The following is a 16,641-nucleotide window of genomic DNA, read 5'->3' as shown; positions in this document are numbered from 1 at the left end:
AGTACTTCTACTAAGGCAGTCACTGGTCTGGTGATCTCTGACTGTGGTGGGATCTAGAGCAGCCCAGCTAAGCATGCCCCTATGGCCAGGGTCTGAGTCTGTTTTTTTTTTTTTTTTTTTTCCCAACTGCTGTATATTTTGGTATCATGAATCTCAAATATTGAGAAAAGGAGTTGAGGCCAGACATGATATAACTTCCAATCTGGCCTCTAGAATATAAAAGGTCAGCCTGACCCAAAAGACAACCGCAATCCGAGCACAGAGAACTCAATTCACATTGTGGTTTGCACAAGGTAAATGTTGCCACTTGAGTTTTCAGGGTGTTCTTACTGTCATCCCTTGTTGTTTTAAGGGGTGATTGGGTGAAAATTGCCATGTATCTCAAACATCAACTTTGCGTGAAGGACGCTCTTGTCAAGTGTTTGTTTAATTCTATAGGCTTTTATTTCTGGGAGGAAACTGAGTCGGTATAGATGAGGTAATCAAGTTTAGAGACAGCAAAGTGATTTACCCAAGTCATACATTTTGGGACACTACAGGGCAGCTTTTCAAAAGTAGTTATTCATTTTCTTGTTTTTTTATGTATTTTAGGTGGAATGTAGAAATTTTCCAGGTTCTTCACAGTCAGAGGTGAGCTGCACAAACCTTAAATGTATCACCAGCCTTTATTTGTGGAGAACGAAAGTTTTTTCAAGAATTTGACACTTATGATTTTGTTTTTCAGATTATACAAGCCATACAGAATTTAACCCGTCTCTTATATAGCCTTCAGGTAACTACCCTCCTCTAATCTTTGACCTTGTGAATGTTTCTCTTAATGCAATTCTCTTTGATGATTCCCAGACTTTAAAAATGAGAAAAAGTGAGAGGTAGGGAATGATCTTAAAAGAATGGCAACCTTCTAAGTATAATGTGTTGGACTCACATGGTTTTGTAATCAGAGGCAACACCATGACTACATTTTATACCATTCTTCTCTGAAATAATAAAACAGTTCATATCTTTAAAAAATATTGATGAATATGATCTGGCTTGACATTTACAATGAAACTCTTAGGTGAGTATAGCATGACTTCACATTTTCTGATGAAAACCTAAATTCACACCTAAACAACTTTGACTTCTCCATGTGGCCATCAGCCTTTAGAGTAGTTAAGTAATTCATATGTTGCTTTACTCTTTTGTTTGTTCATCCACTCAACATTTATAAATTTATTAATGTTGAGGGGATGAACACGCGGTGCCCGTCTCTGTGCTGAGTATGCTGAGGGCTGAGCACACAAAGGCAAATGAGCCACACAGCCTGCTCTCAAATGGCTTACTGTCTTTCAAGGAAAAGGAGACATTTAAAAAAAAATCATGCTTGCATTTAGGATTAAATGGTGGGATGATCCCTTAGGCTGGGGTCTCCAAACCCCTAGGTGCAGAGTGGTACCCGTCTAGGATGCACAGCAGGAGGTGCGCCAGGGGCAAGTGAGCCGTACCACCTGAGCTCCGCCTGCTGTGAGATCAGTGGTGGCATTAGACTCTCATAGGAGCGTGAACCCTATTGTGAACTGCGCATGCAATTTAGGGATGTAGGTTGCCCACTCTTTATGAGAATCTAATGCCTGATGATCTGAGGTGGTACAGTTTCATCCTGAAACCATTCTCACCACACCGCACCCCATCCATTAAAAAAAAAAACTGTCTTCCACAAAACAGGTCCCTGCTGCCAGAAAGGTTGGAGACCACTAGCTTAGACCATGCACAAGAAAGAGGCTCGGTGTGTCCGATGGCTTAATTTACTCATTAAAATATATCTCAAAAGGATATACATGCAATGTTTGGATTGTTGAGAAATTTGTAGAAAAATTTGAGAATACAAGTAAATGAAAGAAAATTATTTCTGATTCTACAAAGAGAATTAAAATTATCATGTTGGTATATAAAGCTCGATTTTAGAATTGTTTCCTATGCACTCTTCTGTAACATGTAACTTTCTCTGTCATCAATTATTGTTCTATAGCATACTTTTTAATGAGTATATATTAAATTCAAGTCTGTGGGGTTTATTCAATCCCTTATTGTTTACACTTTTGTATTATTAACAACACTGTAGAGGACATCCTTGTGTACTCATCTCTTTGAATACATCTGACCGTTTCCTTAGGATAAATAAGAAGAATCATTTTGTTTAGGTTTTCAATAGACTTTGCCAAAATAATCAAATCAACCAACATTCTCTCTTTTTCTCTTCCATTTGAAGATGGATTAGGGTATCTGATTATTTTATTTGTACTTCTTTGACTACTACTGAGACAAAACATTTTTCCCTCACTGGTTTATTATTCATTCATGCTTCATATCTTGTTGAATTTAAAAGAAAATAAAATGAAGCCTAAGTTCTCAGCAGAAAATATAAAGGCATGCTGCATTCAGCGTTTAGTTATTTAGATTTTGACTCCATCAGGACTTCTTTCTCTTATGACCTTTTATTCTTGCTCTAGGACCAAAATCTGAATTGTTAAAGCCTTGGATTACATTTGAGTATATGACAGTGCTAATCTTATTTTTCTATGCATATTTATATATTCTTCCACAAGAGCTCTTATTTTTTATTTATTTAGTTTTTTGAGACAGGGTCTGGCTCTGTTACCCAGGCTGGAGTGCAGTGGCACGATCTCAACTCACTGCAACCTCCGTCTCCCGGGCTGAAGCCATCCTCCCGCCTCAGCCTCCCAAGGAGCTGAGACTATAGGCATGTGCCGCCAAACCTGGCGAGTTTTTCTATTTTTAGTAGAGACAGGGTTTCACCATGTTGCCCAGGCTGGTCTCCAACTCCTGGGCTCAAAGTGATCTACCTGCCTTGGCCTCCCAAAGTTCTGGGATTACAGATCTGAGTCACCGCGCCCAGCCCCACAAGAGCTCTTAAACAAGTTTCTTATCTCTTACCAACGCCATGAAATTAAAATTTCATTACATTTTTGAATTAAATTGGAGAGAATCAACACCTTTACCTTAATCACTTACTCATATAAGAACATTGGTCAGTCATCTCTTATTTTATGATTTGCTGGAGAGCTTTGTAATTGTCTTCATATAGTATGATGTGTGTGTATATATACATTTTTTTCACTAAGTTTATTCATAGTTCTCTTTACTGCTATTATGAATACATTTTTTTTTTCATTTTGTGTCCCCAATGGTTGTTGCTAATATAAATAAAAGTATTGATTTGGGGTACTTATATTGTAACTGGCCAACTCATTGAACTTTATTTTTCATTTTAATAGTTTTTCCATTGATTTTTTGAAGTATTCCAGGTAGAAAATAAAAATTAGAAAATAATGATATTATGGCTATTTGTCAATAATTACATGAATTTCATTTTCTTGGCTTACTGCTTAGGCTAGGACTTTTAAAAATGTGTTAAATAATAGTGGTGATAGCAAGCTCTTTGTCTTGTTCAAGATTTAGTGAGAATGCTTTTAGTGTCTTGGGCTAGAGGTGCGGTTCTGGGGTTGATGTTCTTAGAAATCAATGTATCATGTAAGACAAATAATCTTTATTTTAAATGTCAGCTGAGAAGGCATACAGTTTGAGCAGCAGCCATTAACTTGGGGGATGAAAACATTGAGCATTCTGGCTGGTGTTGCCTGATGAAAACACTCACAGGTCATGTGTCTTCTTTTCAACCCTGAGTGCAGCTCTGTGTAGATTCAAGGTCCAGAAAAGCTTGATCACCTGAATGACCTAATTTTTGCAACACATTAGATTAAAGCAACATGGGAAATATCAAAGTCTACAGTGAATTCTCCTAACCTAACCAGAGCTTCTGAGCTGGTCCAAGGCCATGGGCTTTGAAAGATTTCTGTTCATGGCACAGTCGTCTTTTTTGAAGCTGAATGTCTTATATGTGACTGAAGTGGAATTTTGAATCAGGTGGAATGAAATTTGATCCCTGTATTAGGAAAATAGAGTTATAAATGAGGCATAGACAGGGCAAAAAGGAAAAGACACATATTCTAGCAAAGTAAAGTTAAGCGAGTGAATTGGGAATTTCCCTAAACTTGAAAAGCAAGTGCTGTTCTCTGTCCTAAATATAAATGTAAACTTTAAGTGTGAAGATTATTCATTTAGCTTTAAATGAATATTTAAATTTAGATGAATATCCAATCTTCAGATTCCACCTCTATACAAGGGAAAAGAATGGCCTTATCCCAAATGTTAGATAGACATGAAAAGTACCTCACAGCAGCACTTAATTACTATAACTGTAGCCCTTACGTGAGCGTTGTTGTGGTAGTTTTGACCTAGAAAGTATTGGATTTTTGTTTGTCTTACCATACTGTCCCTTAGGATTCATTAGAGTTAAGTGGTGATGTAAAGTCTACAATTTTATTTAGCCAGATCAACAGAGTCCTAAGTGGTTTATTGCATGCTCATTATTTCATATTTAAAGATCATAGTAATTAATACCCATTCTGAATGATAATCATTGTTTTATTTATAACAACTCCCAAAAGCCACTAACTAGTCATGTGTCTGAAATTTTAAAGATTAATTTCCAAATTTAAAAATATGAATTTTCTTTCAAAAGGCCCCAGTGAATATATTTTTGAGTCGTATTCCAAGACAAGTATGAATTTAAAATATACCTTAGTTCTTTAACTTTCAAAAGTATAGGAAACTGCTGAGCTGACAAAGAACTTATGGTCAAATCCCCATCTTCCCAACATCTGTTATATGGACAGTTTAAAAAATTCTGAGGAAGGAAAAATGTGAATTTATCCCTAGGAGAGTAATGATTTCTCATATGGAGTCAAAACATACACACATACCCAGTGTGTGTCCATTTTCAATTTGTCCCTTCTGTACTGCTTTGCACTCTAAATGGGAACTTTTAAAATTAAAAGCTTCCAAGGGCATTCACAGAGATCTTTTTGGTTTTGTAGAATCCTTCCAAATCTTGGTAATTATTTCCTGTGATGTTGCCAAACTTTTCATAGGCAGATACCGTAACTCAAAATGTTTTTTTAATCTGGTTGGTAATGTCCTCTGGGCTTTAGAGTATCTATTTTCCCTTCATCATTTCAGCCTCCTGTTAGCGATCTATTAAACAAATAAATTCCAGCTTAGTTTTTGTGTGCGTGACCTTCCTGCTATAATACAAAGATGTAACAGTAATGAGACTAGCTTTAGCCACTTACGTATCTCCTAAAAATGGTATTAACTGCTATTCTCAGGCATTATGTTATAAAAACATTATTTACCAAAAGTCTCCAAATAGTTGATTTTTATTTTTATGTCTTTGTAATGCAATGTAGCTCAAGTAATTTCTGGTTTGGGACTCAAAGAAAGGATACTACTAGGTTTATGTGGATTCTTAAGTTCTCATGAACGATTGACTAGGGAGACCTCAGCAAGAGAGTGAGATGTAGAACAGGAATGCACAGCCTTGTGAATTTACATGCCGAGTTCGTATTCGGGAGACTCGCTTAACTATCACCCAACAACCAGCACCAAATTACCTTTCCATAGGAGAGGATGATACTGCTTTTGGGCTTTGTTTCTTTTCTCTATGAATTCACAGGTCATACCCCTAGGACATATGTAGACAAGCCTCTGTGGAATGCCACAAATCTTGCCTTTGGAGGTAACTTAGGAAAAGGCCAGAAATATTAAGAGAAATGAGTTCGGGCCTGCGTTTTGTGTTTCGAGGTAGTTCCAGCGGAAAGCGTAAACAATAACAATGGAAGCCTGTGTTTGATTATTTTTCCTCTGTCTGCTCTGACAGGCCGCCTTGACCATTCAGGACAGCCACATTGAGATCCACAGGCTGGTTCTCCAGCAGCAGGAGGGCCTGTCTCTCGGCCACTCTGTCCTCCGAGGCGGCCCTTTGCAGGACCAGAAGTCCCGCGACGCGGACAGGCAGCATGAGGAGCTGGCCAACGTGCATCAGCTCCAGCACCAGCTCCAGCAGGAGCAGCGGCGCTGGCTCCGCAGGTGTGACCAGCAGCAGCGGGTGCAGGCGGCCAAGGAGAGCTGGCTGCAGGAGCGGGAGCGGGAGTGCCAGTCGCAGGAGGAGCTGCTGCTGCGGAGCCGTGGGGAGCTGGACCTCCAGCTCCAGGAGTATCAGCACAGCCTGGAGCGGCTGAGGGAGGGCCAGCGCCTGGTGGAGAGGGAGCGGGCGAGGATGCAGGCCCAGCAGAGCCTGCTGAGCCACTGGAAGCACGGCCGGCAGAGGAGCCTGCCCGCGGTGTTCCTTCCAGGTGGCCCCGAGGTATGGACCTTCTAGTGTGCTGTGAGGCAGCCTCTCAAAGACAGGACTGGGCCTGGGGGTTCCTAGGACACTAACCACACATCTGTCATTTTGGTTTTTGTGTAAGACTTCATGAGGATTTCTCAATTTGTAGGTAGCCAAAGCGGGAAGCTTTCAGAGACAGTACATATCCATGTTGACTTAAAATATGGATGGTGTGGGCCAAGCGCGGTGGCTCACGCCTGTAATCCCAGCACTTTGGGAGGCCGAGGCGGGCAGATCACCTAAGATTGGGAGTTCGAAACTGGCCTGGCCAACATGGTGAAACCTGGTGTCTACTAAAAATACAAAAATTAGCTGGGCTTGGTGGGGGGGCGCCTGTAATCCCAGCTACTCAGGAGGCTGAGGCAGAAGAATCGCTTGAACCCATGAGGCGGAGGTTGCATTGAGCCGAGATTGCGCCATTGCACTCCAGCCTGGGTGACAAGAGTGAAACTCCGTTTCAAAAAAAATGGACAGTGTAAGGGCCCAGGTCCTATGGGATCACTGCACTCTGCCTGAGATGCCCTTACCTAAGGAACAAACATAGAATCTAGTTGTCCTAGAAAGGCCCAAGTGGGTTTGTCCTGGAGTCACACTCACCGTGAGCTTGCTCTTTCCCAGTATTTGAAGGACTGTCTTTATATGATCTGTCTTAAGAGTTCTATGTAGAAGTAGCTTTTAGAAGATCAACTAACTATTAATAAATACTATAGGCACTGAATTTAGCAAGTATAATACTATTCTGTTATGCCGAGCTTATTCTCTCTTTGTAAATTTGATATAGTAAATTCAAAATCCATTTCACTAGTAAGAGTTATTTATTTGCATCTTTTCTAACCATGCTTGACAATCCCATTGGTCCCAGGAGTTTATTTTCCTGTGTTATGAGCATGTATGTTTTTTTATTGATAGTGCATGAAGTTGTAGAAGTTGATAAGCTTACAAGATCTCTGTTGCAATCTGTTTTTCCTTTTAAGTTGGCTAAATTATGTTTATTGCTAACTCCTCATATATATATGGATATGTTTTCAACTTTTTTATTTAGCAAAAGTAAAAAATGCTGCTTTCTCTGATTAAAATAAAGTGGAAACACTTTAATGTCATAAAACGCCACTCTTTTTTTTTTTTTTTTTTTTTTTTGTTAAAGACATGCCATGCATAGCAAATTGAAGTTTTTGGTACTAGCTCATTAAAAGAGGAGGGGGTGGGGGGAGAAAAGAAGTGGTAATCTTGACCTTACTTTTACTGAAATCTTGATTCCTAAGATTCTCTCAGGAATAAATACTTTATGAAACTTGTATAAGTTAGAAAAATTATTGTACTTTTCCTCTGTTTCTTTCCATAGGTAATGGAACTTAATCGATCTGAGAGTTTGTGTCATGAAAACTCATTCTTCATCAATGAAGCTTTAGTACAAATGTCATTTAACACTTTCAACAAACCGAATCCATCAGTTATACATCAGGATGCCACTTACCCCACAACTCGATCTCCTTCTGACTTGGTAAGGACTAGTGAAAATCAAGTAGACCTCAAGATGGACCCTTCTCAGCCTTCGAATGTCAGTCACGAACTGTGGACAGCCGTCGCTGGGTCCAGCCATCAGATACTTCCTTTCCACGAAAGCAGCAAGGATTCTTGTAAAAATGGTAATTAACACTTTAAATGTCATCTGTATAGTTTGAACAAGAAGTTGTCCCTCTGAACGGTTGGCTCTTGTGTAGAGTGCATCAAAGTCCTCCCTAGCATGGGAATAAATTGGTACTGATGAGCTGGAGTTTGCGGCATTCACTTTTCTTTGGAGAAGTCTGGGGACGGCCTTTGCTTGTAAGTTACCTAGACAAGTGAGACTATGGTCATAGGGCTTAGCGAATGCTCACAACATGTAAGAACCAGACAGGATTTTTAGATATGTGGGTTAAAATGATAATGTCCTCTTAAAAGTAAAGCAACTTGGTATTTACTCCCCACTATTGTGGACCCCACTACATCCTGAAACACCTACGTTGACACTCAGAAATAAAAGATACCAACAGGGTTGGTAGTGGCACTTTATCAGGGCAATTTCCTGTAACATTAGTGAAATCTTCTGTACTGCTGTTAAACACCCAAAATGAAACTGTTAACATCATTTGTCATTGTAAAAAAAAAGAAAAAAAAAAAAAAAGAAAAAAAAAAAAGGTGTTGTCTCTCCATAAGTACCTCATAATAACACAATTTGCTAATCCCATTAAAGCATTTGCCAAGTATAAATGAAAGGCAGCTCGTGTTACCAGCTCTACATGAATCCGAATGATTTAAATCTATGTCTATTATAAATTGTTTTCTGTGGGACATGAGGTAGGGAATGAGAAGAACTTGAAACCTCTCTACTGAAAAACAGATGGTATGCAATAGAATAAACAAATGGCTGGCCACATGGATATGAAATAAATCACCCACAGCAAAATGTTTCAGAAACATAAAACAAGCAGTAGTATAGAAGTCTTCAGAACTGGATACAGATTTGTTTCTATGCTTAATATATATTCTTAGATTGTCAGTTGGAGGATAATTTTTCAGCAACAAAAAAGAAGGTATTTGGCTTCCCCCAATTCAAGAGTAATAATTCTGACACTGCTTATAAGTTGATTTATTACTGATCCAAAAGATGTTGATTCTTACTGGTGACTAATTCTTTACATTACTTAAGTCACTGTGGTAACATTCTTATTTCTTGTCAGCATATAGGAGAGAATGAAATAGTTTTTTAAAGTATTGTTTCAAATATTCTTTAGATAAAGAAAAAATATGATGGAATAGTTCAGACTAAATAAAAGGTCAAGCAAAATTTAGAAAATGTAACTTCTTTAATATATTATCTTGCAACTTTACTACAATAGAAAGCACATTGCAGAATGCTTTTTCTAAGCACATATTGCTTTGCTGTGTTGATCCATTAACCTGCTATTTACAGTGCTTCCTGTGTTTTTGTCAGCATGGTTTTACATACTGGCTTTGGTATAATTCCAAAACTCAGTTTGAGTTAAACCACATTCAGCTTTTGTTTAAAAGAAGCATGTCTCTTTTACTTTTTGTGTATCTCCCATCTTTTTCTATTGACTTGTGCTTCAAAGTAAAAACTTTTTAAACCATTTGGCAGCATACTTGCAGTAGATAGAAAATGTACTAAGGAAATAAACAGTGATTATATACAAAACCAGTCTATCCACATGTAAGGAATTAGAGCCAAAGGAAATGCTGAGAAATGTACTTATGCTTAAGAAATTGTATGTCCAGAGTAGGCCAAGGACACTCAGGACATTGACAGGAGAGAGGAAAATCAACTTTGGCTTAAATCTCTCAGGAACGTCCTGGTTTATATAAGTAGGGATTACATCAGAAATGCTGTGTGTACTGTTCACCACTGGAGTTTTGCAACTAGTCAAAAAACCTTCTTTATGTTTGTTTACTTCATGATAAGCAATTTCTAGAGGAGAGAAAAGAAAGAGAATAGGAGGTGATAATAAAGTAGAATGAAAATTGGATATATATACTTAAAAGAGTGGTCAAGGCTAGATAAAATTATTCAAACCACTGCAGAACTTTCACAGCTTTTATCATTGACAGTAACACAACATCAGCCGCTGGTGATGGCCTTAGCTGGGCTTCATGGGTGCTTGCCACACATGACCTTGGGGGACAGTGACTGCGGGGGGCTGGACAGGAAGAAGTAGGCTCCAGGGTGTGCTGGTTGGTGACAGTTGATGTGGCAGAACTAAGGACCACACAGTGTTGTTGTCCCCTCTTCTGTGTTTTGCTACTGAATCTGGGTGAGTGGCCATCAGTGACCACTACTGAGGACCTCCATAGTTCACCACAATCTAACATAATTTGCCTATAATGTTGTGGGCTGGTATTTTTGCTAAATGTGCACTTAACCATGATTTCATTCAGTCTTCAGTCACTCTTTCATTGTTAGACCTTAAGGTCAGCTGTTTTAGGTAACACCTTAAAGAATGGTTTGCTCTTTTGCCTAGTCTGGTACTGTGGGTAGAGGATCAGCTCAGATCAGTGAAAATGTGAATTTCTGGAACAGTAAAGCTGATGGGAAAAATTGTATATAAATACAATTCTCCAATGTGTTTAGATACCACCTAGATAGGAATTTCTGTTGGTTTGTTCAGTACAGCCTCAGCAGACATTTTTGTGTTCTAATTGTGATTGGTTTCTGAATTGCTCTACCCCCACCCCTGCCACGAGTATTTATATGACACATCAAATTTCAGGCACCGTGCTAAGGTTTTACATGGAGAAACTCATTTAATACTCCCAACAACCCACTGAGATGGTTCTGTCGTTTGAGAGGGGCAGCTGGGATACAGAAAGGCCAAGTAACTTGTCCAGGTCACACACCTAGTAAATGGCAGAGCCAGGAATTGAACCTGGGAAGATTGACTTTACAGCCCATGCTGTCAATCATTACACTCTACGTTCTTAATTACTTTTTTTTTTTTTTTTTTTGAGAAGGAGCCTCTCTCTCTGTCACCCAGGCTGGAGTGCAGTGGTAACATCTTGGCTCACTGCAACCTCCACCTCCCAAGTTCAGGTGATTCTCCTGCCTCAGCCTCCTGAGTAGCTGGGATTACAGGTGCCCGCCATCACACCTGGCTAATTTTTGTATTTTTAGTAGAGATAGAGTTTTGCCAGGTTGTCCAGGCTGGTCTTGAACTCCTGATGTCAAGCAATCCACCCGCCTTGGCCTCCCAAAGTGCTGGAATTACAGGCTTGAGCCACCATGCCCGGCCTAAATTACTAATTTCTAGAAAGCTGTTTTGAGTTTTACTTTTTTTTTTTTTTTTGAGATTGAGAGTCTCAGTCTGTCACCCAGGTTGGAGTATAGTGGCGTGATTTTGGCTCACTGCAACTTCCACCTTGTGGGCTCAAGTGGTTCCTCCCACTTCAGCCTCCTGAGTAGCTAGGACTACAGACTTGCACTATGCCCAGCTAATTTTTGGCTTTTTTATAGAGATGGGGTTTCCCCATATTGCCCAGGCTGGTCTTGAACTCCAGGACTCAAGCGATCAGACTGTTTCAGCCTCCCAAAGTGCTGGGATTACAGGCATGAGCCACCACACCCAGCTATGAGTTGTACTTTTTAAGGAAGTTGGTTTAGATATAGAACTAACCTAATCCTTTTGTAATGCCTAGTGGGATGTTCATGATTAAGGACCAGGTTTTTGTTTTTATTGTTTTTGTTCCCTCCCCTCCTTCCCTCTTTAATAGCAACATTTGGAAAATATTTCTAAATGTTTTGGATTGCTGTGGCCAACTCTTGCATGGGGCCTGAACGTCTTCAGTATCATAAATACTCTTTAGCTTTACTTTTTTCCCATACGGGACATTTTCTTAAAAATATTTTGTTTCTCTAATGTTGCCTAATACCCCATGTTATCTGTAAATATTTTTTAAGATAGCACTTTAAAGAACTTTCTAGTTTTGGAAGTTATTTCATGAACAAAATTCTTGGATGTTCAAACATTAAATCCAAATTGGTATTTTATTTGTAGTGGAAGAGATGGTTGGTTTAAGAACTTTTTCTGTACTCCTCTGTGGGACACCAGCCAAGACTACAGAATATTTGAATTTCCTTAAACAATAGTCTCTGTGGGACAATTGCTATGTAATCGGCCCTATGAGATGCTCAACAGCATTACTCTGAAAGGCAAAAACAGAAAACAAAAACAACAAAAACCCCCAACATTTTATTCTTGTGACTTTCTATCTCCTAGCGTTAACATTTTAGAACTATATATTGAATGCATTTTAGAACTATATATTGAACTATATATGTGTTGCCTTTTTCATTAACAGAGAAAACATTTTATGGTATAAAAATCTGAAATCTTAATCTCCCTTTTCAGTTATATTTTTCTGTATACCTCAATATTTGCAGGTTTCCCAGAAGTTCTCTTCAATTCAGTTAAATCATTATGATTTTGTTATGCATTTGATAAAATTTAAGTCAAGCCAAATTTTATGTTAATGATACAGATACTGGGAAAAAAAGTAACTTTATTAAGTTTGAGTTCTCTTTCCTTTTACTACATATTAGAATTTGCTGCCAAGAAAACTATTTTCAAAATTCAAAGCATTGTATTTAGAATACCTCATCTTGATAATTTTTTTTAAAGACAGCTGTGTTAAACTTTCAATGACAAGTTTTTTATGTAAGGCAAGAAAATAGAAAATTTCCAAATGAAAACCCATGCCATACTTAGTATTTAAATAACAGTCTTAAGAAGTGAGAGGATGATAATTTCTCATGCTTTGAAATATTTCAAAATTCAGAAATTGATGTCTTACTTGTGTAATCTATGTGGAGAGAAGCTTTGCCCAAAGAACTTAAGGCAATTTTCCCAGAAATTGAAACTGGTATTAGACACCATAAACTTCTATGTTGTGAGTGTATTTGAAGAGGGGGAATGTATTTGTCGACCATGGTTGCCATAACGAAGTACCACAAGCTAGGGGGCTTAGACAACAGAAATTTATTTCTTCATTTCTGGAGGCTAGAATTAGAGATCAAGGTGTTGGCAATATTGGTTTCTTCTGAGGTCTCTGTCCTTGGCTTGCAGATGGATGGCCATCTTCTTCCTGTGTCTTCACCTGGTCTTCCCCCTGTGGCTGTCTGTGCTCCAATCTCTCTTTATAAGGATATCAGTGATATTGGATTAGGGCCCACTGTAATGACCTCAGTTAACTTTATTCTTTAAAGCTCTATCCCCAAATACATTCTGAGCTACCCGGGGGGTGGGGGGTAGGACCTCAACATGTGAATTTTGGGGGGACACAGTTCAGCTCTTAACAGGGGACAAAATGATGATTTTTCTCCTTACCATAGTTTTAGGTATCATGAAAGCCTTAATTAAAAAAAATATATATATATATACACACATACACACACACACACACACACACACACACACACACCCACCCCAAAGTTGAACTATAACATTGTTAGTTTTTTGACTTGGTAAGGGAAGTGAATTGAACTTTGTAAAAAAAATAATAATAATTACATGATAGTAAAATTGTGATGAATATTTATATCTGTATATTGATAGATATTGATGTTTGTTATCAAGCCTAGTTCAACACATAGAAATTAAGGCAGGACATATTGAATCCACTTCCTACTTAGTGAAACTAGAGCAGAAAATATTGAGTCTATAGGTTCATTTCCTACTTATAGTTGTATTTCCAAGCCTAGACCTTAACTAAGGGGCTTTGGGAATTGTGAGTACTCTCTGATTGGGAGGGACATTATGTGCCTTTATTTTGGATTGCTTAAATGAAAACAAAGCTGAAGGGTTGAGGACGTTAATTACAACATCAAATTATTATCCAGAGATATATAGGAGTTTGAGGAAATCAAACTGAGGGAATCATCTGGCAACTCTTTCTTCTAGAATCGCGATTATCACATTAGGTGATGTTTTAAAGGAAACTATAATATTGCTTGCTCTTGGTAATCTATATCATGACAAAAATATAAAGTATTGGGCTCAAGGGCTTAATTTTCATCTTTCTCATCGACAAGTGGAGATGATTGACTTTAGCCTTTTGCAGATTTTATACCAGGAAAAGGAAACATGACATTCGCTTGTAGAGCCTGGTGAGCCAGGAGTGCTTACTGCCAACTTCCTGATTGCATATTTCTCTGGGGGCAGGTTGGCTATGTGAGCCAACTGGGCCAGGGCCATCCTGCCTCAGCACACAGAGCCTAAGACACAGCAGGAGAGCAAAACAGCAGGTGGGTGGATTCAGAGGCAGCCAGCCAGCCATGCGGCTGCCTGTTCATCTCCACCCTGGGTTCCAGTTTAGTTTGGACAAGCTGCTGAAGTGTGGGAGTCCACATGGTATGAATGCTCCAAAGAGCCTCAGAGGTTAGGCCTGGCCCTGGCCATCCTTAGCTTTAAAAATGAAAAAATAATACATGCACAGATATACATACACACGTGATCTATCGGCTACATGTTTGACCTCTAGTATGATGTGACTACTCTCAAAGAGACTAAGGCTTGGGTTTGGAGGGGAAATTTATATACCAAACATAACTGAAGGATGAGGCTTGCTGCCATCAGTCACAGTGACTGATGAGGTAGTAATCCGGCTTCAGCAAAGGAAAGGAAGCATCACTCTCCATGTATCAGAATCTGGGGACTGTCTTCTCTCCATCCAGCCATGCAGATCTTGTTCTTAAGGTTTGCTTAAAATATGGAATGTTCAGCTGAGTACCATCGATTTATGTTTGCCTAAGAAGAATATGACCATCTATCTTAGGGGGTGGCAAACTTTTCCTTAAAGGGTCCTATAGTAAATATTTTAGTTTTTGCAAGCCATCAGATCTTTGTTACAACTAGTCAACTCTGTCATTGTAGCTTGCAAAGCAGCCATAGACAATATGTAAATAATGAGTTTAGCTGTGTTGCAGTGAACTTTATAAAAACAGGTGGCTGTAGTTTGCCTACCCCAGAGACTGGTTTCCAAACTTTCTTTGCCTCCACTTAAGTTGAAGAGTGACAATTACACTCCTCCTTGTTTGGAATGTTCACCTTTGGGTGAATTAATAGTGCAATATTATATGGTACTTCATGCCATTCAAAAGCAGATTTGAAATCATGATCTCATTTGCTCTTTATAATGATTTTGTGAAATGATGGTTATTGTCTCTGTAAAGAGACAACTTTTCTCTTTCACTTTTTGTTCAGTCTCTGAAAACATAAATTCAGAAAGAGATAGCTGAATATGCTGGATGGAGTTTAAGGCCAGAGGCTCAAAACTTGGAGAAACCCTTCTTCCCAACTCCAGCTCCCCAAATCCTGTGATGGTGTTGGGGAGGGCCACCCTCTGACTATGCAGCTAATGAGAAGTAAGATACATAGATAGGAATTTTTTGCTAGAATCATGCTTCCCATAGCTGACTATGCATCTGAGTTTACTGTGGCAAACAAAAAAAATACAGATTCCTCTGTTCAGAGATTGTGATTTGAATCAGGGCTTGGCTGGAGCCTGCAAACTTGTGTATCTAACATTCTTCTTAGTTGATTCTGAAGCAGCCAGCCTGATGCATGTCCCCGGATTGCTGGCCTGGGACACTGGACTTCATATAAGAGGACTTCACTTCAAACCCTGACTCTGGCTCCTAATGCTGTGTGATCCCTAGGTCTTAGTTTCCCTATCTATACAAACGGGAAGGAAGTGTTAACATAACTATTTAAAAAAAAGGCCTGACATGTCCCGGGGATCCAGTGAGCATCAGCTTCCTACATTCTGGAAATAATTTATTCTGATTGTGATTCAGGGGTCGCCTGCCAACAAAAGGAAAGTGTTTCCTAAATGTTATTAGAGAGCCAATAGTTTAAAATATAAAATAATTAGCTGTAAATTGGGAAATTTTTTACTCAGATTGGAAATACATTAGAATAAAAAGGGTAACTATCTTTCCATAGTGATCTCAGAGGAGGGGTTTGTCAGTGGATCACCAGAATTGTTTTGGGGATGAAGCTCTGATAGCACAGCATTTTGCTTCTTCCTTTTGTTCCTCTCTCTACTGGAACAAGTTATGTAAGTCAACCACATTTTTAGAACCAGATATAAACACCCAAATGTCAAATACTCTGACAACATGACTGAACATCACCTCCATTGGGATGGAAAGCTTCCTTATCTACAGACCGTCCAACGCTTGTTGGTTACATCATGTAAACGTACCCCCAGGAAGACTTCTAATTATACTTTGGTTTCCAGAGTGGGCTCTCCTACTAGAAAGAAAATGTCAAAAGCAGCCTACAGGAATATTCTAGTGTAAACTCTTTGTCATTTTAAGTCTAAAAATTCTGTTCTAGTTTATCATCTTAATCTCTTTTTGAGTTTGGTTATCCTGAATCAATTCGAACTTGTTAGTTCTGGATAAACTGATAAAAATCATGGTTCAGAATCACCAGAAAGCATCTCTTGTTAGCACTTATAATTTGAATTATGTGGTGTAATAATTTATGTAATGTCTGTCCCACTAGAGAGGAAGCTTCATGTGGGTAGAGCATTGCATATTTCTTTCTTGTTAATTGCTCTATCACCAGCACCAAGCAGTGTCTGATATATGATGAAGGTTTGATAAACATTTATGAAATGAATGGAGGAGTCCAGGTCCACACTCATTAGCAGAAATGAAAGCAACCATGAGCTGAAACCACACAGTTGACTCTTTTACTAAGGCATTGAAAGAAGTTGAGGTATCAGAGTAATGGGGTGTGTGATGGTGGTTAACACAGGCAGGACAGATGAGTGTCTCTGGCTGGCTAACTGGATCA

General features: G+C 38.9%; 1 protein-coding gene across 4 annotated transcripts in view; it reads left to right on the top strand.

The window, feature by feature from the left end:
- LOC105475154 (Rho guanine nucleotide exchange factor 28) overlaps positions 1-16,641 on the top strand; it is a 311,081-nt gene that overhangs the window by 273,692 nt on the left and 20,748 nt on the right. For all 4 annotated transcript variants that reach the window (XM_011730182.3, XM_071098819.1, XM_071098818.1 and 1 more), the window contains 4 exons: positions 592-630; positions 725-772; positions 5,780-6,265; positions 7,632-7,935. In XM_011730182.3, coding sequence (XP_011728484.2) covers positions 592-630; positions 725-772; positions 5,780-6,265; positions 7,632-7,935 — 877 coding nt within the window. The remainder of the gene's footprint in view (positions 1-591; positions 631-724; positions 773-5,779; positions 6,266-7,631; positions 7,936-16,641) is intronic.

This window comes from Macaca nemestrina, chromosome 6, assembly GCF_043159975.1.
Source record: "Macaca nemestrina isolate mMacNem1 chromosome 6, mMacNem.hap1, whole genome shotgun sequence".
NCBI classification, from domain to species: Eukaryota; Metazoa; Chordata; class Mammalia; order Primates; family Cercopithecidae; genus Macaca; species Macaca nemestrina.
This window is presented reverse-complemented; position numbering and strand designations above follow the sequence as displayed.